Below are 27,865 nucleotides of genomic sequence, written 5' to 3' on the forward strand. Positions count from 1 at the left end.
AAAAAAAAAAACATAGACATATTTCATTAATGTTATCATCGATTACTGTTATTTCCTTCTATACATATTATTTGTGTTTATTTTGTCAATCTGTATTCTTATATTTTTACTTACTTTTTTCATCTTACCGAAATGAACATTTAGATGAAATGGAAATTAAACCCAGACAAAAGGATTGGGAGGAAAGACCTGAACACTCAAAACCTGCAAAGAAATAGAAATCATATTTTTAAAAACCCTGTTATTTTTATCCACCTTCTTTAGAACTTGGTGTGCATTTTCAATCTGAAGATTCATGTCTTCCATTCTGGAATGTTCCTCATCACTCTCCCTGTGAATACCATCTCTTTGAGCCTCGCCTGTGCAAGTTCTATCAGATTCCATCGGGCTTCTCCTTCCATCTTCCACCTTGCTTGGTTAATTCTTTCATTTTCTGGTTTCTCCCTGCCACACTCTGAGTGATTTCTGCAGATCTGTGTTTGGGCTCACTAATTTTTTCCTCTGCTGTGCTGAATCTTTTATTTAACTTACCCGGTGAGTCCTTCTATGCAGTGCCTTTGTGTTTTGTTTCCAGGGCTTCGATTTTGTTATTTATCAAATCTGTCTGTACCTTTTCCCATAACACTCTATTGCTTCATTATGGTTCCTAATTTTAAAAATCTCTTAAATTACTTTGACTTGCCTATTCTTTCATTTCTAGCTCTATTATTTCCCATTCTTTCAATGCTGATTTACTGTCTGGTTGCAGCTGCCGGGTTTCTCTCTCATTAGTTAACTTCCTTGTGTGATGAGTATCTTTCTGTGATCTACAGTTGACCCTTGAACAATGCAGGGGTTAGAAATGCTGACCTCAAGCACAGTTGGAAATCTGTGTGTAACTTTTGACTCCCCCCAGAATTAATTACTAACGCCAACTGTTAATCAGAACTGTTACTGATAACATAAATAGGCATTAATGCATATTTTCTATGTTCTATGTATTATATACTGTATTCTTCTAATAAAGTAAGCTGGAGAAAAGAAAATGTAATTAAGACAATCATCAAGAAGGAGAAATGGTGGCTCTAGGAATGAGCAGCGATTCAGCTGGCAGAGGGAGCATTGAGGAAGCATTTATGACCTTCTACAGTGAGGTGAAACAAATAGAAAAGACAGATTCAGCTGTAACATCCAAAAGTCAGATTGAAAGATCGACCTGTCCTGTTTCTTCCTGCTTCAATTTGAACCCATTTGAGGTTCTTCAGATCGATCCTGAAGTGACACATGAAGGAATAAAAAAGACATTTTGACAGTTATCCATATTGGTGCATCCTGACAAAAATTAAGATGATGCTGATAGCACAAAAGGCTTTTGAAGCTGTGGACGAAGCTTACAAGTTGCTCCTGCATCAGGAGCAAAGGAAGAGGACCCTGGATATAAATCAAGCAGGAAAAGAATACATAGGACACACTGTGAGAGAGTGAAACAAGCAATTAAAGGAGAAACGAAACCTACAAGTGTGGAGGAGGGGGATCCTGAGCTGTTCAAACAGTGTATAAACAGACAGCCACACGCTTTGCTGAGCTGGAAATTGAAAGGCAAGAGAGAGGAGCGCGAGCACTCGCGAGGGGTGCAGGAAAGGAAGTAACAGGGGGAGAAAAGATAGAAGCTGGAGAAAAAGCCAAGTGAGAAAGGGAGTGGCAGGAAACTTTGAGGAAAGTGAAGATGACAGTGTGGACAGCTGGCGAACCTTGCAAGCATATGCAAAGGGGATTAAAGAAAAGAAATACCGGGCTGCCTTGATTTTACTTTCAGTAAAAATGGAGCAGTGTGAACCACAGAATCTTTCCCCAACTGTCTCCCATCCTACTTTGAAAGACTCATTCTTTTTTCCCATTTCCATACCAACATAAAGTAGATTTGCTTTTTAGTCCACTTTGTTTTCAATCCAATTTAATATCAATCAGAGTCATTCCTTTGTACATTGAAATAAGGGGCTCGGGTTAAAAAGAAACCATCACCCCCTCCCCACCCCTAGACCCACCAGGATTGGAAGGCGTCACCACTGGTGTTGCCTTCTCTTCCCATCATCTTTAAGGTCATCTTTTGTATTTTACTGAATTGTGACGGTTAGAAACTTTGTGTATAGTTTGTGGAAATCATCCCATTAAACATACTGAGTGAAAAAAAGAAACTCATAAGGAAGAGAAAATACATGGACAGTACTGTCCTGTATTTATCCAAAAAATCTGTGTGTAAGTGGACCGGGGCAGTTCAAACCCATGTTGCTCAAGGGCAAAGTACTCTGAACTACTCTTTAACATTAAAAAAAAAAAAAAAAAAAAAAAAAAAAAAGGCTTCTCATTAACCTTACACTGTGAAAGAGTAGTTTTGTGATTGTTTCTGTTATCTCCTTAGAGAATTAACATCCAGGGGCTAGTTTTTGTCACTAACTCCCCTGATTGGGATTCCTACAGACCTCAGGGTAAATTCAGATCCTGTATCTTCCTACAGAGCAGGCCTGGGTATTTGATTTTTCCACACAAGCCCTCAGATAGACACACAGCTTCTTTAGGGGGTCCTTGGAAGGTGGAAGGAAGTTTTCTAATTCCTTTTTGATGAAATAGCAACACTTTCAGACTTCAAGCTATATGCACGGAGCGCCTTTCCAGCTCCCCTGCTTGACCTAGGCCCAAAGTCATCTTTAGTAAGGAGGAAGGGGAATTAGAAGGCCAGCCCCAGCTCCAAGGACTCATGTTTTCACTGACACCTCACCCCAGAGTCGCCATGGCACCTGCTCTCATTTATTCACAGGGCTTTGATTTCCGTGCTTGTTTCTGGATCCTAAGGATTTGTCCTTATTACCTTTGTCATATTTTTATTCTACCTGAACCTTTAGTGATTCCGTTTATCTTCTGGTTTTCTTTCTTTCTTTCATCCCCATGGACCAATGTGGGTTATTTATCTAAGCCACCTCCTGCCATAAGCGAAGGGATGGAAGGTCAGTATCCTGGTCATCATTGGATACAAGTGAGGAAGGTAAGCTTAGGGTCTCATGTATTTTTCTGGTCCACGTGCAGAGTCATGGTCCAGACCAGTGCTGTGGTCCCCAACTGGGTAGCGGTCTGGGTTCTCTTTGTTAATCTTCACAGCTGCTGGGAGGTGAATTCACGCCAGAGTTACGGAATAGAGTATGATTACCATCTCCCCAGGGAAAGGGCTTGGTGACGTACGTGGGTCGTGCCGTCTGTGATGTGACTTCAGGAGGACGTTCGGCGTGCTTGTTCCCAGGCCAAGGAGCCCTACAAAGTAGGTGAGGGCTTTCCATGTGAGAGCTGAGCCCTCTGCGTTGTGGGCCCCGCTCGGCATGGAAGTCCTCAGCTGTGCCCCGGCCTGACCCGGCAGCCCAGAAACCCAGGACCCAGCTGCCACCATTTTCAACCTCTGTCTCCTGATTTTCTTATCAGACTTTTTCAAACAGGGTCATGTGAGCTGTGGAGAAGGGTCATTTGCCGGGATACTGACACCTTCCTTGCTCTGAACCCTGCCCTCTACCCTGCTTTAAACAAGGAAGCTCTTCTTGTGCCCTGCTGTACAACAGCAGCCTCGCTGTGTGACCCTGGCAAGTACTTCAGTCTTGTGTACCTCAGTTTCTTCATCTGTAAAAAGGGAACAATAGCAGTGCTGCCTCACTGGATTGTTGTGAGGGTAAATAAGATTCATAAAGATTTTCTTTGTTGTTGATTATGGAGCTCCAAGTTACATTTCTTTTTAAAACAATGATTCTGGGGGCGGCTGGGTGGCTCAGTCGGTTAAGCGGCCGACTTCAGCTCAGGTCACGATTTCGCGGTCCGTGGGTTCGAGCCCCGCGTCGGGCTCTGTGCTGACAGCTCACAGCCTGGAACCTGTTTCAGATTCTGTGTCTCCCTCTCTCTGACCCTCCTCCGTTCATGCTCTGTCTCTGTCTCAAAAATAAATAAACGTTAAAAAAAAATTAAAAAAAAAAGAAAAAAGAAAACAATGATTCTGAACTAAAAAAAAAAAATAATGTCCTTTTAAAATCTAGATGAGGCTTTAAAAACTATATAGATACACTCTAGACTGGGTATTTTCTAAAAGAACTTCTGGTTTGAAAGATTCTTTACCTCTATGCTAATTCTACCAGCAGGAAAGTTAATTTGAGCCAAGTTTGGCTAGCAAAGTTAGTTTTAGCCAAGCTTGGCTTATGCCTGCCAGGGTGGGCATAAAGTTCTCTATTGTTTATGATTATTTTCCTCCAGCCCCCTGACATTCCTCCAGCCCCACTTCCCATCCCATAGCAATTCTTAGCTTTTCTTAATGACTCACAATGAGCTTGTTGTAACAGTTGTACAAGCTTCCTTCGGACTAGAGTCAGCCTTGCTTCATGGTTCGTCAACGTTATGTCTCCTGCCCCTAGACTTTTTGCTGAAATGGCCTAACTGTAAAGAAATTGTATCTCATGGATCTTCTTTAACCTTTACATTTATGGTAACCTCTTCGACACTTCCTATGGAAGTGGGGACGATGTAGTCTCACAAAGGATGGGGTTAAGGAAAGGGCTTTGCTTTGTCTCTTAAGAGCAATAGGTATGAGGAGGGGCATTTTTCGTCTCGACTCAACCTACTCGGCAATTGTTCAGGCCAGCTCTGCACGGATGAGCTGCTGATGGCTCTACTTACTTGGGAGCATGATTGTATTATGAATCAAATGAGATTATGAGCCAGGATTCAGCCATGAAGAATGAGGGTTGATGGCCTCCTACCACATCCCAGGGGGAAGTGCAAAAGTGGCAGGGCTGAGGCCTTGCACGGACGTCCCTCTCCCCCCCCCCCCCCCCCACTCCTTGGGCCTGAATTCATTTTCAGTGACTGGGTGAGATGGTCTCTCTTAGGTTTAGGAAAGTGACAGAAAATTGGAGTGGGCCTGTTTCTCTCTAGCTACTCACGTTGCTATATCATCTGCCTGCCAGCTGACTGGACGTTCCTAGTATCTTCTGAAGGCCCACGCTCCCCAAGATCAATAGGGTCTTTTTATTTATTATTTTTTTTTTTTTTATTTTTTTTTTCAACGTTTATTTATTTTTGGGACAGAGAGAGACAGAGCATGAACGGGGGAGGGGCAGAGAGAGAGGGAGACACAGAATCGGAAACAGGCTCCAGGCTCTGAGCCATCAGCCCAGAGCCCAACGCGGGGCTCGAACTCCCGGACCGGGAGATCGTGACCTGGCTGAAGTCGGACGCTTAACCGACTGCGCCACCCAGGCGCCCCAATAGGGTCTTTTTAAAGTACGAATAGTGTTGTTCCAGTCCTACCCATGTATTTGGAGCTGTGGTTATAACTGAGTTGATGCCTTAGAAAATAGTAGATTGATACAGTTGGTACAAAAAATCCAGGGCTATGTAGAGCATGTCGTCTTATATTTTGTGGAAGCAGGGAGAATAATAAACCAGGCCTGCCCGGCCTCTTCACTCTACCGAGGTTTGAGAATATAATGTGGTTGAGGGGTCCCTCAGTAAAAGAAGGCTGTGATGATTTTGGCTCAGCCAGGGAGGTTGGTGACCACCTTAGCTTACCCTGGAGCTCACAGCACAGTCTCAGCAGCAACTTGGGCATTCTGATATTTGAGAGAGGATGCCCAGAGCCAGTTGAGGGATATTATATATATTATGCCCAAGACAGGGCAGCAGGGAAAGTGTGGGCTCTTTCTCCCCCAGTTGCTTTAAGGGCCAAAATTGGACACTTTCTTCAGAAGGTCTCCAGCTGCCTCATTACCAAAATGAATCAGAGCCTCATTAGTTAAAGGCAGTACTACATTTCCATTACCGTGAGTTGATTTGTGTAATAGTGCGAGGTAAGGATCCAACTTCATTCTTCTGCATGTGGCCATGCAGTTCTCCCAGCACCATTTGTTGAAAGACTAATTTTTCCTCCATTGATTTTGTCCCCTTGTGGAAAATCAATTGACATGGGTTTATTTCCGGACTCTCAATTCTATTGCAATGATCTATCCTTATATCAGTACTTCGCTGTTTGATTACCATTCCTTTATAGTAAGTTTTGAAATCAAGAAGTGTAAAATTGACAACTTTACCCTTTGTTTTCTTTTTTTTTTAATTTTTTTAATGTTTATTTTTGAGACAGAGAGAGACAGAGTATGAACGAGGGAGGGTCAGAGAGAGGGAGACACAGAATCTGAAACAGGCTCCAGGCTCTGAGCTGTCAGCACAGAGCCCGATGTGGGGCTCGAACTCACGGACCGCGAGATCATGACCTGAGCCGAAGTTGGCCGCTTAACCAACTGAGACACCCAGGCGCCCCTACCCTTTGTTTTCAAGACCGTTTGGCTATGCGGGGTTCCTAAGTTTCCATATGGGTGTTAGTGTCAGCTTGTCAGTTTCTAGAAAAGAAGCTGCTGGGATTTTGATAGAGATTACATTGAATATCTAGATTAGTCTGGGGAGTCTTGCCATCTTAATAGTATTAAATCTTCCAAATCCATGAACATGAAATGTTTTCCTTCACTGAGATCTGTAATTTATTTCAATTATGTTTTGTAGCTCCCAGAGTTTAGGTTTTGCCCTTCTTTTGTTGAACATATTTCTAAGTATTTTATTATTTTTGATGCTATTGTAAATTGAATTGTTTTCTTAATTTCATTTTTGGATTGTTCATCGCTAATGCAGAGAAAAAAATTGATGTTTGTATATTGTTCTTATATCCTGCGACCTTGCTAAACTCCTCTATTCTAATGGTTTTTAAAAACTGGATTCCTCTAGACCACTTTCTCACACCATTTACAAAAATAAACTCAAAATGGATAAAGGACCTAAATGTGAGACAGGAAACCATCAAAACCTTAGAGGAGAAAGCAGGAAAAGACCTCTCTGACCTCAGCCGTAGCAATCTCTTACTCGACACATCCCCAAAGGCAAGGGAATTAAAAGCAAAAGTGAATTACTGGGACCTTATGAAGATAAAAAGCTTCTGCACAGCAAAGGAAACAACCAACAAAACTAAAAGGCAACCAACGGAATGGGAAAAGATATTTGCAAATGACATATCGGACAAAGGGCTAGTATCTAAAATCTATAAAGAGCTCACCAAACTCCACACACGAAAAACAAATAACCCAGTGAAGAAATGGGCAGAAAACATGAATAGACACTTCTCCAAAGAAGACATCCAGATGGCCAACAGGCACATGAAAAGATGTTCAGCGTCGCTCCTTATCAGGGAAATACAAATCAAAACCACACTCAGGTATCACCTCACGCCAGTCAGAGTGGCCAAAATGAACAAATCAGGAGACTATAGATGCTGGAGAGGATGTGGAGAAACGGGAACCCTCTTGCACTGTTGGTGGGAATGCAAATTGGTGCAGCCGCTCTGGAAAGCAGTGTGGAGGTTCCTCAGAAAATTAAAAATAGACCTCCCCTATGACCCAGCAATAGCACTGCTAGGAATCTACCCAAGGGATACAGGAGTACTGATGCATAGGGGCACTTGTACCCCAATGTTCATAGCAGCACTCTCAACAATAGCCAAATTATGGAAAGAGCCTAAATGTCCATCAACTGATGAATGGATAAAGAAATTGTGGTTTATATACACAATGGAATACTACGTGGCAATGAGAAAAAATGAAATATGGCCTTTTGTAGCAACGTGGATGGAACTGGAGAGTGTGATGCTAAGTGAAATAAGCCATACAGAGAAAGACAGATACCATATGGTTTCACTCTTATGTGGATCCTGAGAAACTTAACAGGAACCCATGGGGGAGGGGAAGGAAAAAAAAAAGAGGTTAGAGTGGGAGAGAGCCAAAGCATAAGAGACTGTTAAAAACTGAGAACAAACTGAGGGTTGATGGGGGGTGGGAGGGAGGGGCGGGTGGGTGATGGGTATTGAGGAGGGCACCTTTTGGGATGAGCACTGGGTGTTGTATGGAAACCAATTTGTCAATAAATTTCATATAAAAAAAAAACTGGATTCCTTATGATTTTCGACATATAAGATCATGTCCCTTTAGAATGGGGATAGTTTCCAACTTAAACACTTTTCCTTTCATTTTTTTTTCACCCCATTTGCCTTTAAGTACTCCAATCTTCCAGCCTCACTTATCACCTGGGGGGTGAAAAGGCATTCCAGTTCTGTGTCGTCAGGTGCCGTCTCTTCCTTCTGCCATCCCCTCTGAGTCTGGGCTGTAGACTCTGGCTTTGAAAGCAAGTGGCCTAGTAGGCCCTGGTCAGAGCAGGAAGGAGCAGAGGGTAGTGGGGAGGATGGGAGGGCACGAGCACCCCATCCTGCAGCTCCCTCAGACCCAAATGCCTGGTAGGAGCAGGGCTGGAGCCCCAGCTCACGTACACCCCGGACTACGCCCACAGCTGGAGAGCCCAAACAGGGTGTGGAGCACAGAGAGGCAGGGCAGGGGCAGCACCCAGGGCTGGGGCTCTGCAGGGCAGTGTAGCCTGCCCAGGCTCGAAACAGTGACAGGCCTCAGGATCCATCTTTTTGCCAGTGTCAGGAGCCAAAGGCCCCTGCCTGAGCCCCTGCGACTGGTTCATGAATCCCGGTCCTCTTCTAGAGTCTTGTATTCCAAGATGAGCAAAATGAAATAGGGGAGTTCGACCTCCCCCGTGCAGGCCCACGGGGCGGCTGCACTGGGTGGGAGTCCGGGTCTGGGGGCACGGCTGCTAGCTGCTGCCACCTACTGGACACGCCCGTGCATGTCCAGGCTGAGCCGTGCCTGGGTTTCTTACTGGGTCTTGGGGTGTAATGCAGGGATGGAAGTGTCCTTTGTGTCCTGGGACCAACAAGGAGGGTGTTTGAGCACTTGTTTGCTTTTCCTTGGTGCTGAGGTCTAGGGGCTAGACAATGATAGGAAAATAAACCCATCATTGGGAGGGGCTTGGTATGGTAGAGTCAAATACTAGGTGTAGTGCGTCCATATGAAGCGGTCCATGCACTTTCACTGCCGTTATCATCATTCACCTACATCTACCCATACGACAAGCCCATCCTCTCTCTTCTCACGCAGGCCTGCTGGACCTTCCCACAGTTTGCTCCTGACAGCGTTTCCCTGCCTGGGAATGTGGGGTGAGCTCTGTTGCCACGAGGATTTCAGGGTGTGGTCCTTCCTCTGGGCCAATTACAACGATGCTAAATGAGGCTGGCTTGTGTCCCTGTTTCCATCTCCTTGCCGGGAAGTACTCAGATAAAGACCAGGAGAACAGGCTTCAGGCTTTCCTGCCCCGTCTCCATGCCTTCTCTTGCAAAGGCAGTAAGAATTTAAGCCTGCCTCTTCATTTCACAGTCTTGTGAGGGTCTGAATGCAAGTGCTTTCAAAGCAGCGTGACTTCACATTTGAAGGCGACGTGCTTCTGTTTCCTTTCCCTTTATTCCAGGCTGCGATTAATCTCCCTCCAGTTGTGTGGACTCAGTTTAAAGAAACACATTCCGTGCTTCCCAGCACCTCACAATTAACAAAACGCTTCCAAGGATCTTTCTAATTTTCTCCTTGCAACCGCTTTGTCAAGCCCTGGAGGTAGGAGTGACCTTCCCACTTGATAGCGGATGCACCCCGCCCTCGAACCATCTGCTGAGAGGCTGAGCAGAGGCAGCATCAGGCTTGAATGTGTCTAGAATCCTTTTCACCTTGCCCAGCTGGGTGCCGATGGACTCGTCTTTTAGGAGAGACCATTGAACCCTAGACCGTCGAAAAGTCTCGAATAACTTTTATTGGGAAAACAGTCTTCTTCTCCCTGCATAATTATGAGGACACGAAGAAAAGGGTTAATAGAAATAAAAATCTACACCCATGAGGATGTTCACAACAATTGGTGGCCACCAGGAAGGTGCAGGAGGAAGCCACGGGGCTCTGCTGGGAAAGTCGTCAGAGGATAAGTACCTTGGCTCGTTCCTCTCAGGGAATGGAATCGAGATCTGGGGAAGCAGAGGATCCCTTTGTTTCGAAATTTGTTTTGAACTTTGTTTCGATTCCAGGAAGCGAGACTAAAAACTCTCACCTAGAAACAGGAAAATGTTAGAAATCCACGTGGCTCAGCCATTGGGACTCAGTTGCTCTGCCTCTAGTGAGAGGAAAGAGGAACCCTTTCGGGGCAGGCTTTACCCATGTCTGTGGCCTCACCTTTCACAGGCTGCTGCCAGGGCTGTCCTCACAAAGTCTCTTCCACAAGAGTTACAATTTCTTTTTAACGTTTATGTATTTTTGAAGGAGAGAGAGAGACACACACACACACAGAACATGAGCGGGGGAGGGGCAGCGAGAGGGGGAGACACAGAATCCGAAGCAGGCTCCAGGCTCTGGACTGTCAGCACAGAGCCCAATGCGGGGCTCGAACTCACAAACTGCGAGATCGTGACCTGAGCCGAAGTCGGACGCTTAATCGACTGAGCTACCCAGGCGCCCCGTTTTTTAATCTTTTTAAACATTCATTTTCGAGAGATAGAGAGACAGAGTGTGAGTGCGGGAGGGGCAGAGAGAGAGGGAGACACAGAATCCGAAGCCGGCTCCAGGCCCTGGGCTGTCAGCACAGAGCCCAATGTGGGGCTCGAACTCACAGACCGTGAGATCATGACCTGAGCCAAAGTTGGATGCTTAACCGACTGAGCCACCCAGGTGCCCCGAGAGTTCCAATCTTTTTAACCCAAAGCTATAGTCACAAGTCAAGTGCAACAGGCCAGGTCAAGAGATGTCATTCTCACAACGTGGGCTAAGTCCCGGGCAGAGAGAGAAGCAGTGAGCAAATGAGTATATATGATAATGTATATAATATGATCCTATATAGGATCATATGTGTGTATATAATCTTCCTTACAGAAATGGGATCGCATATACACATGTCTAGGATGTAGAGCCAATTCATGGGATACTGCAAAGGGCCTGTGGTTGCCTTCAGGGAGGGCGCTGGGCTTTGGTTAGGAGCAAAGTGGTTTGAAGGTGGTGTCGACTTTTCCAGATGTATAGGACTGTCACTGTGATGACACCGTTTCAAACTGAATAGGTGGCCTTCCTGCGGATCAGTACTTTCCTCACCACCCTCTACATGGGCTCTGTTTCACCCTCCACCACTATAAACGCCATCTCTGAAATTCTCCGCTGCAGCCTCCGCCTTTTCACTTTCCCGCTCCCTGAAATCGCCCCAAGCTGCTGGATTTTCTCCGTATGACCTCGGGACTTGGGGATTTCTTATCTCCTTTCATCCCCCTTGGCCTCCTCATCCAGCCTGACTCCAAGGTGGCCCGTTTCAGTGACCATCTCACCAGCCCCCTGACACCCCTGCTTTGCCGGCTCTGAACTGTTGTGTGCTGTCCCTGCTCTGTCCTGAGGCTCCTGGAAGAGAGACATAAACTGTCATGACTGGGCCCCTGCAGACTTTTAACAGCCGCCCCGCCTGCCCCTCACTGGGCCCAGTAGCCCTCTCATTCCTTGGCAATCAGCGTCTCACTATGCTACCCCCGTGGGCCCCTTTATTCTCCTCCTCCCTGGTTATACTGTGGCCTTCACCCACGGGCTACTCCAAATGCACAGCTCATTCCTCCGTACTCTCATCCCACCTCAGAGGAACGCCGTGCACACTCTCAAGGCCATCCCAGTTCTCCTCCTTCTGGACTCTTTTTTTTTTTCTTTAAAGTTTTAAATGTTTTATTTATTTTTGAGAGAGAGACAGAATGCAGGTGGGAGAGGGGCAGAGAAGAGGGAGACACAGAATTGGAAGCAGGCTCCAGGCTCCGAGCTGTCAGCACAAAGCCTGGCTCGAACCCATGAACTGTGAGATCAGGACCTGAGCCGAAGTCGGTTGCTTCACTGACTGAGCCACCCAGGCGCCCCCCCTTCTGGACTCTTCCACATCAGTGTTCTTCTTCCTTCCGCATCTTTAGTCTGCTCATCTCTAGTCCTATTGGTGTGACACAGAGCTCTATTCTGGGCTTAGTTTGATTAAATAGCTGCTTTCCCCCCAGTGCCTGAGGAAACAGAAGGCATGTGTGGTGCATGTTGTGGAGTCTGCCTGGATCCCCACCTATCACGACTGGCCCACTCCGTCCCCCAGTGGCTGGCGGCTTTCGTGGTTGACAGCTCTCAGCTGAGTCCCTCTCTGGAGCTTGCCCAGAACGGACGAGTGCCTTCTCCAGTTCATACCCTCCCTCCCCGCCCCCACCCCGGGTCAGCCTGCCCTCAATGACCGGCCATTACGAGCATGTAGCCGGTCCAGTGACTAGTCATTATCAGGTACCCTTGTCCCAGGAAGACTCTGCAGGGCCTGCCTACTCCCGAGCTCCCTGTAGGAACCCGCCGAGGACTCTGTTGCGTGTGCTTCGCAGGCCACTCCATCCTCTGCCTGGTCCTGTTTTTCCACACCCCCACTCACAGGGCTCCTGTGAGCAGAACGCCATACGCTTCCTGCCTGCGAATCTTCTTCTCAGAGTCTGCCTCTTGGGCACTGACCTGCTGCAGCAGGCTTTTCAGATTGGGGGAGGAAAAATCGACGTGCAGATTGGTTTCATCTGCTTGGAACATAGAGCCCAGCCTGAGAAAACTAAGCTTCTGGGTTCAGTCCAAGCTACGTTTGGATTACGTAGCTTAAAACAAACTCAGTTGTGCAAATACAAGTTGCGAGAGATTCGGTCAGGCAGCTGTTTGGAAAACAACTAAGAGTTTCCATGATTTTTTAGTTCATCCGTTCATTCATTCATCCACTCATTCACTTAAGAGTGCCTATCCCATGCCAGGCACCGTGTTGCACGGTGGGAAGGGGGCAGCAGGAACGTGAACACTCCGATTTAGGACTACAATCTCCAAAGTAAATAAACAGGGGGCAGAAATAGGAATAAAAGGAATAGGTGGGCAGACGTCTGGGGAGTCAGAGGTGAGGAACTGAGGGGTCCGTGGGGTCGTGCTCCCATCCCGTGCTAACTGAAGTCTCCAGACTTTGAAGGACCAGCTGCGGGGGAGTTCTGACGGCCTCGACTCTCCAAGTGTGGTCCAAGGAGCAGCACACAGGCACCGCAGGCAAGCCCCACTGGAACTTCTCACCCCTTCGTGGACCCAGGGCCAGGATCTGCATCTTGCCAGTTCCCAGGTGTTTTCGTTTCCTCTGGCTGCTGTAACAAATGACGAACTTAGGGGCTTCAAATAACACAGCTTTCTAGTCTCAGAGTTCTGGAGGTCGGAAGTCCGAAGCGGGTCTCCCCGGGCTAAAATCAGGGCCGTGTTCCTCTTGGAAGTTCTAGGGGAGAATCCGTCCCATGTCTTTTGGCTTCCCACATTCCCCGTCTCATGGCCCCATCTTCCATCTACAACCAGCATGGTAGCAGTATCTTTAAATTGCTTTCTCTGATTCTGACCTCTGGCTTCTGGGTTTCTTGTCACATCTTCTTCTGAGTCTGACCTTCCTACTTCCCTTGTGATTACATCTGGTCAACCCAAACAACGTCCCTTTCTCAAATTCCTTAACTTAAACCTATCCACCAGGTCCCTCTAGCCATGTAAGGTAACAGAGTCACAGGTTCTGGGGACTAAGACATCTTTGGGGGGCGTTATTCTTCCCAGATGCCAGATCATTAATGCCCATATTCCAGTTTGAGAAGCCCTGGTCCATTGTATGTAAACGGTTTCCTTTCCTGCTTTCCCTGGATGTTCACGTATTGTTGAAACCTTTTAAGTGAAGTGCACGTATGATAAATTTGTTTTGCTTGTTTGCTCAACCTCTGGGCATATGTGGTTCTGTGGAGGTTAAGATTATTCTGATCTTTATTACTGCACAGATGTTGCTTGAGGGAGGGGTTGGGGGTTGGGATGCTGTGGATACGTGTCTGGTTTATATCCTCCCGGCTGTCTGAAGTGGTGAAGCCTCCAGTATGTGCTGCTGCTGGCTGGAATGTTTGAGAAAAGCCATCTCTATCAATTGCTAGCTGCAAGACCTTGGAGAAGTCACCTGACTTCGCTCACACAACCCTTTCGTTGCTTATAAAATGGCGCGTCCAACTCCTGTGTTATTGAGGATTTAAGCAATAGGGAACCCCTGAACAACTGTAAGTCATTTTTTTTTTTTTTTGGTTATTTATGGATGCTGAAGCTTGCAGATGAAAGGGACCCTCTCGCAGTCTTTTCATTGGAAGAGCTAGACTTCCTGCATGTGCTGCCCCCTTGTGGTTAAGGCTTTTAATTAACTTTGGTGTATATCAGAGATGAAGAGGAGACCTGAGGGGACATTTAGATCCCTGAAATCTACACCTGGGCCTGTCCCTTATCCCTGCAAAAGAAACCCCTGGAGAATTATTTGCTGACATATGAATGCACATCAGAATTACCTGGAATGGGTCTAGTCAGAGATTCTGATTCACTAGGGCTGGGTAAGATCTAGGCATCTGAATTTTGATAAATCTCTCTAAGTGGATAGAATATGAGCTACCCTTATGACTCCTTTTGGCTGATGTAAGCTTGGGTTCTATTAACAGAAGTACAATACATGAAAAAAAGGAGGGGACAGGGCTTCAGAGCTGTGTACAGAATACGGAGCTGTCCTAGACAGCTGGCTGGAGATCTGGGGACTCCACTTCCAAAAGGAACTTGAACAAAGTCATCACGTGAACAAGACCCGAATGGGTGGGGACCCAAAGCAACATTACATAAGGAACGCAAGGAAAGCACCAAAGGGAAAATGGCTGACTTTTCCAAGGTCACCCAATGAAATTTATCAATGAAAACACCTAGATGGGTACCTGGGTGGCTCAGTCCATTAAGGGTCTGGCTCTTGATTTCAGCTCAGGTCATGATCTCACCATTTGTAGGATCAAGCCCCACATTGGGCTCTACACTGACAGCATGGAGCCTGCTTGGCTCGCTCTCTCTCTCTCTCTCTCTCTCTCTGCCTCTCCTCTGCTCATGCATGCACACACCCTCTCTAAAACAAAACCCCAAACCCAAAACAAAACACCTAGAAAAGGAAAGAGACACACATTTCCTTTTTTTTATTTTAATTTTTTTCTTGACACAGAGAGAGCACATGCACACGTGTGCGTGTGCTCAAGCATAAGCGGGGGAGGGGCAGAGAGAGAAGGAGAGAGAATCTCAAGCAGGCTCCACACTCAGCTTGGAGCCTGACTGGGGCTTGATCTCACGACTGTGAAATCATGCCCGGAGTCAAAATCAAGAGTCGGGTGCTTAACCGACCCAGTCACCCAGGTGCCCCTCCTTTTGCTTGCAACAGATTCGCTAGATCACAAAGGCCAAATATCATAATGACGAAAACGGTTGACCATGGGATTTCATTCTTCTTTCTTAAGTAAACTGCTTGCAAAATTCATGTCTATCAAAAATGTCGGCAAGTCAAGGAGTAAGGAGAGAAATACAGCAAGGGTGACTAGGCTGGATGCCTTTGTCTGAGGTAATGAAAGGAATCTTCCCGATGATCTGAAGACAGCAAGACCTAGTTTCACTTGGATGCATTTTCTTGTAGACTTTCTGATTGGAACTCCGAGATTTTGTCTCTATCACGGCTGATAGGCACATTCTACTCACCAACAATGCCCCTTCCTCCTCAGAGTCTAGACGCACGGAAAACATGCCAAACACTAGCGTAACAGTGATCATGCACACACACGTGCACGTGCAAGATTTGCACAAGTAAACAACCCACCTATAAACCCCATTTTAAGTCCTCAAAACCGTTTTACGAGGGAGAACTTTTTTGTGATCTCTATGTAACTATTAACTATCGTTGTTATTTAGAAAGGAGGGACTATGCCAAACAATATACAACTTGAAAATGGCAGAGCCAGGATTCGAACTTTGGTCTTCTGACCACAAAGCGAATGCCCAAACTGACCTCTGAGAGGTACGAACACACCGGAGTGGAGGCTGTCCTAACAAGCTGCCCAAACTGGGTGGCTTAACACAACAGAAATGTTATCGTCTCATAGTTCTGAGGGCTGGAAGTCCCAAATCAAGGGGTCTGCGTGGCTATGCCCCCTCTGAAGCCTGCAGGGAGAATCGTCCCTTGCCTCTTTCTGGCCTCTGGTGGTTTGTTGGCAAATCCCGGGCTGTCCTGGGCTTGTGGATGCGTAACTCTACTCCCCTCGTTGTTGCAGACGCTTCTGCTTGTGATGTCTTCACGGGGTGTTCTTTTTATAAGGACACCAGTCATATTGGCTTAGGGGCCGACCCTACTCCAGAATGAACTCGACTTAAATCATTATATCTACAACAATCCTAATTTGAAATAAAACCACATTCTGAGGCACTGGGGGGTTAAGTCTGCAGTATATCATTTTTTTGGAGGGGGCAGAATGCCACCCGTGACACAGTCTTTTGGTTTTTCTCTTGAATTATATAGTTCCCAAGTGTATATCTTATTATCCCGACTAGATTGTAAGTTTCCCGAGGGAAACAAATTCGGTTTTACCTCAGAAGGGTCCAACTGGCTGCTCGTGGGTTGGATTTGGCTGGCAGCCATGTTTGTCTGCTCCAAAGTACTGGCCTATGCACGGTGCTTTGGAAGATTTTCTGACTTGGTTTGGGAACACTAATTTTTTTAATACTTACAGTGTTATATCAGTTTCCAGTGAACAACATAATGATTCAACAATCCCACGCAATCCTCAAAACACGCGAATTTGTGTGTCATCCTTGCATAGGGGCCATGCCAATCTCTGTATCCTTCCAATTTTAGTACATGGGCTGCTGAAGCAAGCCTAGTTTGTGACCATTAAAAAGTTTGGGAACTTCACCTGACAGTCTCGATGTCTGGTTTCCATGACAAATCAGAATGTCTGGCCATACGCCAGAGGAACATGGCCCCTCACTCCTCATTGCCTGGAGCCTAGCAGGGGCTTCTTAGATGGGGCAGTGACTTTTCTCGCACCACAGATATATTTATACCTTATTGATTCTGCTTCTCTGGAGAACCTTGGTTAATGTACTCTTCACTCTGAAATACGTGTCTAATTCCTAAGCTTCTCTTACCCTGTCACTCTGGTTCAAGCCATCATTATCTCTCTCCTGGATGTTATAATTGCTGCATACCTGGAATCCCAGCTTTAGCCTGTTTTTCAAGGAGAAGCCAGGGTGACCCTTTAAAAGCATAAGTCCATCATGAGACTCCTCTATTTAGTATCCTCCATTGTCTCCCATGTCACTCGCAGGAGAAGCTTAAGTCCTTTGATGGCCTTCAAGGTCCTGTGCAATCTGGCCTCCAGCTGCTTTCTCTAACCTCATCTCTACACCCTGCCCTGCCTCATGGACTCTGACCACACAGACTTTTCCTTTCACTTGCCACCCATGTTCCAGCCTCAGGGCCTTTGCACCTGCTGCTTTCTCTGTCTGGAAAGCCCTTTGTTCAGGTTCATTCATTTGAGTTACCCAGACACAGAAGACCACTAGTTTCTTGCATCTCAAGAGAAGCAATGACTTTTTCCAGAATGGACTTGCCAAAATGTGTGTCTCAGCTACCTGCCACAGGGTGTCATCTGGGACAGACGGGCTTCCTTTGGTTAGTCTTGGTCATTTACAATTTCTGATCACTGTTGTTGCGCTTGTGTAAGAATGGCATGTAGGCAAGTCGAGGAGAAATGAGAAGTCTGAGCATTTGCCGTCATGTGCAAGTTAAACCATGGTTTCTTTTCACTGTCTGATTCTCATGTACCTCCCAAAGTTTGAATGATGACTTTCTTTTTTTCTTAATTTTTTTTTTAATCTTTATTTTTGAGAGAGAGAGAGAGAGACAGAGTGCGAGTAGGGGAGGAACGGAGAGAGGGAGACACAGAATCCAAAGCAGGCTTCAGGCTCCGAGCTGTCAGCACAAAGCCCGATGCGGGGCTCAAACTCAGAAACCGTGAGATCACGACCTGAGCTGAAGTCAGACGCTTAACCGACTGAGCCACCCAGGCGCCCCTCGAGTGACAACTTTCTAAAGAAACTCTTGTTCTTTTATCTTAGGCCCAAGAGAACACTGCTAAAACGCTAAAACACTGCTTTGACGAAGGAGAAGACATGGGACATTATGGGAAGTGGATACTTTACACAGATGTGCACAGAGACAACATGCCCCACGGTAGCACTGTGATCCGAGAGACCCTGTCCCTCTGGCCTCCCTGCCCCCGCCTCAGCCCTCTTCTCTTGGGCCTTCTATCGTGGCCAGAAAGCTCTGAGGGTTCCCTATCAGATCATCTAATCATTTTTCATTGTAGTTGTGGAAGGAGCTCGTGTATTGGAGAAATGAAGCTCCTTAGCTGTGGAATCGATTAGATCTGGCTCCAGTCCTGAATCTGACATTCATAGATGGTGGGGCTTTGGACAAGTTATCCGCCCCTCTTTATGAGTTTCCTCACTTACGGAAGAGAGCTGGTAGTGCCTACGTTATGGGGCTGCTACGGGATTTAAATGAGGTAATATATGGTGAGTGGCTGGTCCGTGGCAAAGTCAGTTGACTATGAGTCAAGACGAGTTAGCATTGAAACCGAAGCCCGACCCTGCCACCTGGAGCTGAGCTGGTGTGTGCAATAGACACTCGTGACCACACCAGTGAGACTGACCCCCGGGCTAGCCTGCACACTGTCACCCCCGTGCCCCTCCCAGAATATAAACACGGCCAGGCCACCTCCCTCCTTAAAATGCTCGTGAGGCTGACCTCCCGCTCGGCCTGCACGGAGCCCGCACGCCAGTGGTTGGGGATGCTGCCTCCTCTCGGCCGCACCTCCTCCCTCTTATGGTCACTCACCACTGAACTTTGTGCGAGGCATTAAGAAAATAATAAGTAATTAGCGAGCCTTGGGCTTGGATGTTAGGTCAGTCGTGCCTCTGCCGATCTTGTTGACATTGAACCATAGTTTTTCGGCTTCCTTGGGAAGATGTCATGGAAGGTTTTCTGTATTGTATCTGATTCTGTATCGGCTGCAAACTCTGCTTTGTCCCCAAAGGAAAAGAGGCTGGTCTGGTGGGAGCAGGTTTTTGTGCATACCTGTAACCTTACCATACCTGGTCCTCTGTCCTCTCGTCTGTCAGGTGCTGGGCTCCATCAGGCGATTTCCCAGGTTCCTCCTAACTTTAGGAGCAGGGGCTGGGGTTCTGCACGCACCCCCCTGCCCCCCGATGAGGGGTTGGCTCCCTGATGCTGCTGGGGCCGAGGTGAGACGCTGCGCCCACGGCTCCGGTGTCGCCCAGATCGCTCAGGGAGGTGTTTGCAGAGAGAGGCCGGGTGGGGATCACTTGCTCATTGGCAGGCAAGTCCGTGAGGGCCAAGGCAGTCAGGGGGAAAACAAGCACAGCAGCCTTGATTCCTGGGATGCTCCCTGCCCTCCTCCCCCACCCCGGCCGCCCCCACAGGAACCAAACTGTGTATCTCAATCCTAGAATGTGAGGAATGTGCCAGAGCCTGCTAGGCATGGAGCAATCTGCAGAGAGGCAGGGAGGAGCTCTGCTCCCTGGTCAGAGGCCTGACAGAGCAAGGACTATGGGTCCTGAGGGCTGGGCTGCCCCTCCCACCCTCCCTGGGCCTCCTGCTGCAGCTGGATATCAAAGGCTGCTTTGTGCACTGAACTGGGGTTTGGTCCTTCGTGTGCCAGGGAGGAGGCGGGAGGAGGGACATCGTTGGGAGGCTGTCCCCTCCCAGCTCTTCTGGCTGGTGTTCCCAGGGGCCTTGGCCTGGGGAGGATGATGCACACATGGGTGGCTGCTTCTGTATTCCTGGGGAGCCGAGTCTGTCCTGGGGCCCAGGTGAGTCTCCTGGGGGGCCCGGGCCCGTGGCTTGGCTGAGGTGGTTGGTCCAGTGAAGGCTCAGGGATCTGCTGGGTTGGGGAAGCTGCTTTTCCCAAGACGGGGAGATGGCCGTGCTTTCTGGCTCCCTCTCGGACGTCCCTCATTCAGCATTTGCCGTTCCGATTTTGTGAGAAGGGAGTTGAGCCTGGAAAGCTTCTACTTTTCCTGAAGGGAGAGGCTTTGAGCTCGCTCTGTGGGGAGCCAGAGCTGCTCTTGGCTGCCGCTTGCAGGGTGTGACTAACCCCTTCCGTCCTTTCTTCCCAGGATTCCCTAGGTCAGGAAGAAACCTCAGGCAGCGAGTCTCTGGGGCCCATGCGTGGTCACAAATTTGGCCTCCGTCCCACAACCCTATTTTCATCAGGGTCGCTGTTACCTGAGAAAAACAGGCAATTTCCTGCCTCCTACCTATTACAGAGTGATATATTTTTTTAAAGTTTCTTTATTTACTTTGAGAGAGAGAGAGAGAACTGGGGGGAGGGGCAGAGATAGAGATAGAGAGAGAGAGAGAGAGAGATTGAGAATTCCAAGCAGGCTCTGCACTGTCATGGCAGAGCCCGATGTGGGGCTCAAATTCACAAACTCGAGCTCATGATCTGAAGAGAAATCAAGAGTCAAACACTTAACCGACTGAGCCACCCAGGTGCCCCTGATTTCTTTCTTTTTCTTTCTCTCTCTCTCTTTCTTTCTTTTCTTTCTTTCTTTCTCTCTTTCTTTCCCATTCTTTCTTTCTCTCTTTCTTTCTTTCTTTCTTTCCCTCTTTCTTTCTCCCCACCCCCTTTCTTGGTACATCTTGAGACCATGGAGAGTTGTTGCTCTGTGAAATTGTCAAGTCATCTGAGACTTGACATTAGGTGACCAACCATCCCAGTTTGCCTGGGCCCGAGGGCTTTCTCAGGATGCAGTCAGTGCTAAAAGCAGGACAGTCCCAGGCAACCAGCGTGGTTAAGTCACCCCAACGCAAGCTTCTTGCTTCTTTTCAGAGCAAGGCCAAGGTGGGGCCCTGCCATCTGGGGTATGGCATTTATCAGGATGTGTGGCAGCTTTGCGGGAAGCTGGCAGAGTCAGGGAGGACTTACTTGGGAGATAAGAGAGCACCATGCCAAGGAATCATTCCTAACCCTTGTTAGGATTCCATGTCTTCCAGAAGTACCACGTGATTCCTTGGAAGGGGAGCCCAGGAGGACCCCGAGCCAAGGCAAACAAATTCCCAAATGATGCCCGTAGCACAAAAGACATGATCTTTAGCTGTGAAAACATTTTGTTTCTCCAGACTTCTAAGGTTTATAAACTGTTCGGATCCTTCCCCTAAGTCCTGTTGCCATTGTACCCCACGGGAACAGAGAGTGAACGGAGTGTGGGGGCACAGGAAGGATCACTGGTCCGCAAGCCAGTGATCCAGAGCTGACTCAGCCTACCTTTAACTGGGCAGGCATCATCAGGGTTAATCGCCTGGTCTTTGAGGCCAAAGCGTCCGGGTTTGATCTTGGTTCTTTGACTTGCCTTAGCAATTTACTCAACCTCTCTGTTTCAGTTTCCTTGTCTGTAGGTTTGTGATATAATTATGCATTCCCCAGAGAGCTGTGGTAGGGATTAAGCCTACGTGTGAAACACTTAAACCGACCTGGCACACGGTTAATTATGCACAAGAAATTAAGCACATATTAATTACATTTCTATGACCCTAACGTACCAAGCTCTCTCTCTAGGTCTTTGTTTGCTCATCTATAAGATGAGGCGTTGTAGGCTCGGCCTGCAAAGGAGCCCTAGGGAGCTCTGCTCCTGCTCTCCGACCCTCAGGTTCAGCTGGAGCAGCTCTGCCTCTGTCTGACACCCTGTCCTCAGCCCAAGATTTCAGGTACAAGAGTTCTGTGGCCCCAAACCAACCGACACTGAAGAAAGCATCCCCAGAGTTCTTAGGACCTTATTGACCAGTTATTTTATTGTTTCACCTGAACTGTGGCGTCAGTAAGTGGTTGGGATCCTGAATCCACTAGTTCACCAAGAGTCAACCTGCTATGTACTTTATTGAGGCTTTTCGTGCCATTTTCCAAACTGTTTTCTGTGCTTGTCGGGGACTTTCCCTAGGGAGGATGATATGGCTGTTGTAGGTCTGAGGACTGTTGATATAAACATCGCCTTTTCGGCCCCCCATTTATCCCGGAGACATGGAACAAGGTATGCGACACATCCTGGAGCGACTCTGTAGTTCTGTGACTTTGGGCAAGTCTCTTACACTCTTCCAACCTTGGTTTCCCATCTGTAACCTGGATCTAATGGGACTATCTGTCATATGGAATTTTTGGTGAGGATTAAATCAGGTAACTCATCTCATGGGTTAAGTACAGGGGCTGGGTTCTGATAACCCCTCAGTAATTGTGGGCTGTTTTCTTGTTCGCTAGAAAAGACTATTCCCACAACCCTTGTCCCTAACTCCTGGCTCCACAGTGGTCCTGTTTCTGGCTGCTTCTGCCATTACAGCTGTTTAAGGGGGAGCAAAGAGCAAAGGCCAACAGTCCTCAGGGTGAGGAAGGCAGGAAAGGAGAAGGCTCTTGGTAGCACTGAGCTCTGGACCGATGCCTCGCCGGCTTGCTGGGGTGTCACACAGTGAGGAGGGTTGGCTCTGGCGACCCCAGGTGATATGTATTCTCACACATGGGCTCTGCCTGAAGCGTCTGTTCCCTGTGACGTTTCTCATTTCCTCACAAAGATCTCCCGATTGCACATGCTGGTTCTGGTCAATTGCCGTCTTGTCTGACTTCCTGGACCCTTGGGTATTCTTGCCACAGTTTAATAAATTATAGTTGCTCCCTTAGGAGCCCGGAGCAAGTCATGTCAAAGTCCATGAATCTAAAAGCTCCTAGCACTGCCCCCTTATCTTCAACACATTCTTGAAGAAATTTGGCAGCCTTACACTCTGAAACGGAGGATGTGAGAGAGAACATTTGCCTACGTTGATCATTGGTGGTTTTAACTTTCAACATTTTTGGTAGACGTGAATCATGAGTATAATAATAGGAAATTGAGGGAGAATGCTGCCAATAGTAAATGATGCTTCGTATTTGAACTTTAAAAAGCTTGTGAGGCATTTCGAACTTACTCATAATAGAGAATATCAGAACAATAAACCAACCGTCTAGCTTTAGCATGTTTTGAACATTATACCATATTAGCTTCAGAATATCTTTATTTTATTCTCTTACTTAAAAAAAAAAAAGTTGCAGACACAAGTAGGGTCCCCTGGTAGTTCTCTCCTAGTCTCATTTCCCTCCTCCTCTCTCTCCCTAAAGTTAATTACTTTCATTAATTCAGCGGTTTCGTGCTTTTAGTACATGTCCATGTACCCGTAATCATTGCAAAGAATTTCTTCTGCAGATTTTGATACATAAACAAGATGATAGCATCGTGCAACTTCTTTTTTCCCCTCTTCGTCAACATTAGGATTGGAGATATGTCCGTGGAGATAGATGTAGCTGTAGTTCTAATTTGATACTTGCCCCAACCAGGACAGAGTAGGCTTACATCATAAAAAACTTCTGGTGCTGTGACTGTCAGGTCAAAGAAGGAAAAAGTACGTAGGTGGGGGGAAGAAAGCACGCAGGGCAACACTTGCTTCTTAAAGTCGGGGTGGTGGGTAAGAGCAAGGAGGGGAGAAGTAAGCACAGATGCTTTTGTCCAGCAAGTTTCTGGAAGGGAGATGCTTCCAGATTAGAGACTTCAGAGCCCTGAATTCCCAGTTAGGGTTAAGGTAATGGTGGCAGCGAGGTCCGCCCCCAGTGATCTGGATGGCCTCTGACTCTGCTGCTAACTCGCTATGTGACCTTGGTAAAATCACTGCTCCTCTTTGGGCCTTAGGTTCGCCACGGTAAAATGAGGAGTAGAACTACATCATCTCTCAGATCCCTCTATCTATTCGTTTTTCTATAATGATTCTCTCTTCCTTACTTTTATCCTTCGTATTCAATTCGTCAAGATGCTTTCTCTTTCCTTACTTGAAAATACCACGTGATTCACTCTATTCCTTCACTTCTCATTTGCCAAGATCACAGTCCACAGTCTCACACTTTATGTTCCCTATTGCCATTCAAGCTGGCCTCCCCGCCTTTTGCCTTTTCTTCTCCCTGTCCTTCTTGTGCTACCCCCCAAGGTAGAATTTCCAATTTTGTTTTGCCATCCCCAGGCTCAAGGTTCCCTTCATGGCTCCCTATTGCTCGCTGTTTCTATCCTACATTTCTCTCCCTCTCCTAGCCCTACCATATCTATCAATTTTAGCCCCATGATCACTGACTTCTCTGGTATGTAAAGACTGGTTTCTGCTCTCTCATGTGTATGCAAAGCTCATTCCTCCTTATCCTACTGATCTCTTTGCTGATAGCCTTGCTATCACTAAACCTAACAAGAGAATGAAAAAGAAACTGCAGACTTGGAAATAATACATGAAAACCATGTATCTGATACTTGTATCCAGAACATAAAAAAAAAACCCTTTATAACTCAGTGATAAGAAGGTAAATAACCTAATTAAATGGAGCAAAAAGTTTATAAAGATACTTTCATTCAGAAAATGTATGGATGGTTGGGAATGCACACTGGTGCAGCCACTCCGGAAAACAGTATGGAGGCTCCTCAAAAAACTAAAAAGGGAACTACCCTACGACCCAACAATTGCACTACTAGGCATTTGTCCAAGGGATACAGGTGTGCTGTTTCAAAGGGACACATGGACCCCCATGTTTATAGCAGCACTATCAACAATAGCCAAAGTATGGAAAGAGCCCAAATGTCCATCGATGGATGAATGGATAAAGAAGATATGGTGTATATATATACAATGGAGTATTACTTGGCAATCAAAAAGAATGAAATCTTGGGTGGGAGGGAGGGGAGGGTGGGTGATGGGTACTGAGGAGGGCGCCTTTTGATGAGCACTGGGTGTTGTATGGAAACCAATTTGACAATAAACTTCATATATTGAAAAGAAAAGAATGAAATCTTGCCATCTGCAACTACATGGATAGAACTGGAGGGCATTATGCTAAGTGAAATTAGTCAGTCAGAGAAAGACAAAAATCATATGACTTCACTCATATGAGGACTTTAAGAGACAAAACAGATGAACATAAGGAAAGGGAAACAAAAACAATATAAAAACAAGGAGGGGTACAAAACAGAAGAGACTCATAAATATGGAGAACAAACTGAGGGTTACTGGAAGGGTTGTGGGAAGGGGGATGGGCTAAATGGGTAAGGGGCACTAAGGAATCTACTCCTGAAATTATTGTTGCACTATATGCTAACTAACTTGGATGTAAATTTTAAAAAATAAGATTAAAAAAATTATTTAAAGCAAAAAAAATAAAAATAAAAATAAAATCATGAATGGGGGAAAAAAAGAAAATATATGGATGGCAAATAAGAACATAAAAATGTTCAACACCATTAGTTATTGAGGAAATGTAAATTGAAACAATGAGATAAAACTGCACACCTATGGAAAGGCTAAATTTAAAAAGAAGATAATATCAAGTGTTGGTGAGGGTATGGAGCAACTGGAACTCTCTCACACTGCTGATAGGAATGCAAAATGGTGGCCATGAACTTACTCCTTCGAGATGGACTTACCTCACAGGCATTCAACATCCTTAGGCTGTTGTTTCTTTTCATGCAGTCTTACAATCAGGACAAAGCTTACTGGAACCAGGTGCAAATGAATAAATTTGACAATGTGGGGATGCTGGTGGCCAGAGAAGAACAAATTCCCATAGAGGGGCAGCAACCACTGGGCTCCAGCTGACTGCTGTCACATGAGGGCCCTGAGCTACAGATCTTCCAGTTTTCAAAGCGAAGCCAAGCATCTAGGCTATGTAGAATATCCCAGTTTCTTTTTTTTTCAATGATCAATATATGGTTTACTTTATTTTATTTTTATTTATTTTTTTATACAATTTGTTGTCCAATAGGTTTCCATACAACACCCAGTGCTCATCCCAACAGGTGCCCTCCTCAATGCCCATCACCCACTTTCCCCTCTCCCCACCCCACCCCCCATCCACCCTCAGTTTGTTCTCAGTATTTAAGAGTCTCTTATGGTTTGCCTCCTTCCCTCTCTGAGAGTATCCCAGTTTCTAAATGATGTCAAGGAATTCAAATTTAAACTTTAAAAAATTCACTGTGCTGGGGGTTGGGAGGAGGAAAAGAAAAGAGACGACCAAAAAAAGAACAACAAAAGAAAAAAAGATGCTTGTGGGTTTGTTATAGTCTCTGGCCTCTAGTCAATCAGTTTTCAGTGTCTCAGAGTAGAGAAGCAGGCCGCCACTCCAAGTGTTTTCCTGGGACCAGCAGGAGCTCCACTAGGGAGCACATTAGACAGGCAGAACCGTAGGCTTTCAACCTAGTTGAGACAGAATCTAAATTTTATCAATATCCCCAGGCAATTCATACACACATTCAAGTTTGAGAAGCACCAGTCTAGGTGTATGGTTCCCAACACTGGGCCAAATTAGAATGACTTGGAGAACTTAAAAGAATGTCTATGCCTGGGCTGCACTAGGAAGCAAGTAAGTCAGCATTTCTGGAGATGTGGCCTAGGCACTGCTATTTTTAAAAACCCATCTGAGGGCTTCAAGTGGGCAGTCAGAGTTGAGAAACACTAACTTCGATCAGTCTGACATTTATGAGTGGCAAAGTGAAGCCTCGGAAAATGGATGGGTGAAATGTCTTGCCCAAGGTCATTAGCTAGGGTGTGGGAGAATCTGATTTGTGCTCAACCTCTTATCTCACGATTCCCAAGCCTGTGGCTTTTTGCCACCGTTACCTTTGGTTCCTGGGAGCAGAACCACAGAATAATCCTGTTCAACGATAGCTCGATAGCTCATGACTGCCAGCCTTCCAGCTAAGTTGCTTTCAGCACTGAATGCCTAACAAGATGGACTGGATGAAAGGCTGTGAGCTGATGGGCCCCTCCTTCCGCCTGTTCAAACCCAAATCCATTTCATTCTCCCTATACATCACCCCCAAATGTGCTAACTGCTCCTGCTATGAAGAAATGGAAGGTCCTCCACCCGGGCCTCAAAATCTTGCTGCATAGGCACGGAGTGGAGGCCAAGACCCCTGGCAGCAGTGTGAGAATCTGGGTTGGGCACCAATCAGCAGTGAGTGGATGGAGCGTGATTGCTGGTCTCTTATCACTCTTGGGCTGCATCAGGAGAAGAACAGGTCCAGAATGGGAAGCTGGTAGGTCTACTTGAGCCTGACCTAGCACAGTTTTACAGTTGAGAATTAACTGAGTGCCTTCCACAGAGTGGTCGAGCCAAGACTCCTAACCCCTCTTTCCAGGAGAAGGTAGTGCTCATAACATGCTGATCCCATGGGATAGTCCTTGAGTAGTTTCGCGGTCAAAGGAACAGAGTAACCACACAAGTAATGTGTCAATGAGTTCTCTTGTATTTTCGGGATACCACGAAGGAGGCCCACATTTCCCAGTGATACTTGTGAAATGTCCTTCTATTCTTTTATAACCATTGCCCCATGCTTTATGGCTGTATTTGCTTCTCTTTTCAACTCTCTGCCATCAAAATAGCCTCCTTCCTAACCCTAGCCTAATGCCATGACGCTCTTTCTTCTCCTTTCACTCCAATTCTACAGCTGCGAAGACAGGAACATTTTGGAGATCTCATACAGGACTCTAGTGGGCAGTCTGGGGACCATCGTACATTTCAGGCCCATGACGACCATGCATGCCTCAGTCATCTCCCTAACGATACCACTCTGTCTTGCTCTGCTCTAACACTTCTGTGATCCACCCATGGACCTCAGATCTATAATGACCTTGAAGGCTCAACACAGAATGAGCATCTTCAGGGTACTCAGCCAGGGGACCCAGTCTGACGTGTGAGCACCAATCTGTTCTGTTTGTTTATTTAAAAAAAATTTTTTTTAATGCTTATTTATTTTTGAGGCAGAGAGAGACATGAGCAGGGGAGGGTCAGAGAGAGAGGGAGACACAGAATCTGAAGCAGGCTCCAGGCTCCGAGCTCTCAGCACAGAGCCCAATGCGGGGCTCTAACTCACAGACCATGAGATCATGACCTGAG

General features: G+C 46.6%; 1 protein-coding gene, 1 non-coding gene and 1 pseudogene across 2 annotated transcripts in view; 2 read left to right on the plus strand and 1 right to left on the minus strand.

Annotated features, from left to right (window-relative positions):
* Positions 1-1,055: 1,055 nt before the first annotated feature.
* LOC124510164 (dnaJ homolog subfamily C member 8-like) lies at positions 1,056-11,190 on the plus strand (annotated as a pseudogene).
* A 5,422-nt stretch (positions 11,191-16,612) lies between these two features.
* Positions 16,613-16,716, minus strand: LOC124523345 (U6 spliceosomal RNA). Its single transcript, XR_006964982.1, has one exon. It is a non-coding gene; the product is annotated as a U6 spliceosomal RNA (small nuclear RNA).
* A 2,965-nt stretch (positions 16,717-19,681) lies between these two features.
* SH3TC2 (SH3 domain and tetratricopeptide repeats 2) overlaps positions 19,682-27,865 on the plus strand; it is a 48,791-nt gene continuing 40,607 nt past the window's right edge. The window contains exon 1 of the mRNA XM_047073706.1: positions 19,682-19,733. Within this exon, the coding sequence (XP_046929662.1) occupies positions 19,682-19,733 (52 nt within the window). The remainder of the gene's footprint in view (positions 19,734-27,865) is intronic.

The sequence above is a fragment of the Lynx rufus genome, unplaced genomic scaffold, assembly GCF_022079265.1.
Source record: "Lynx rufus isolate CCGP_SWC_20201006 ecotype Redwood Valley unplaced genomic scaffold, mLynRuf1.p SCAF_1, whole genome shotgun sequence".
NCBI classification, from domain to species: domain Eukaryota; kingdom Metazoa; phylum Chordata; class Mammalia; order Carnivora; family Felidae; genus Lynx; species Lynx rufus.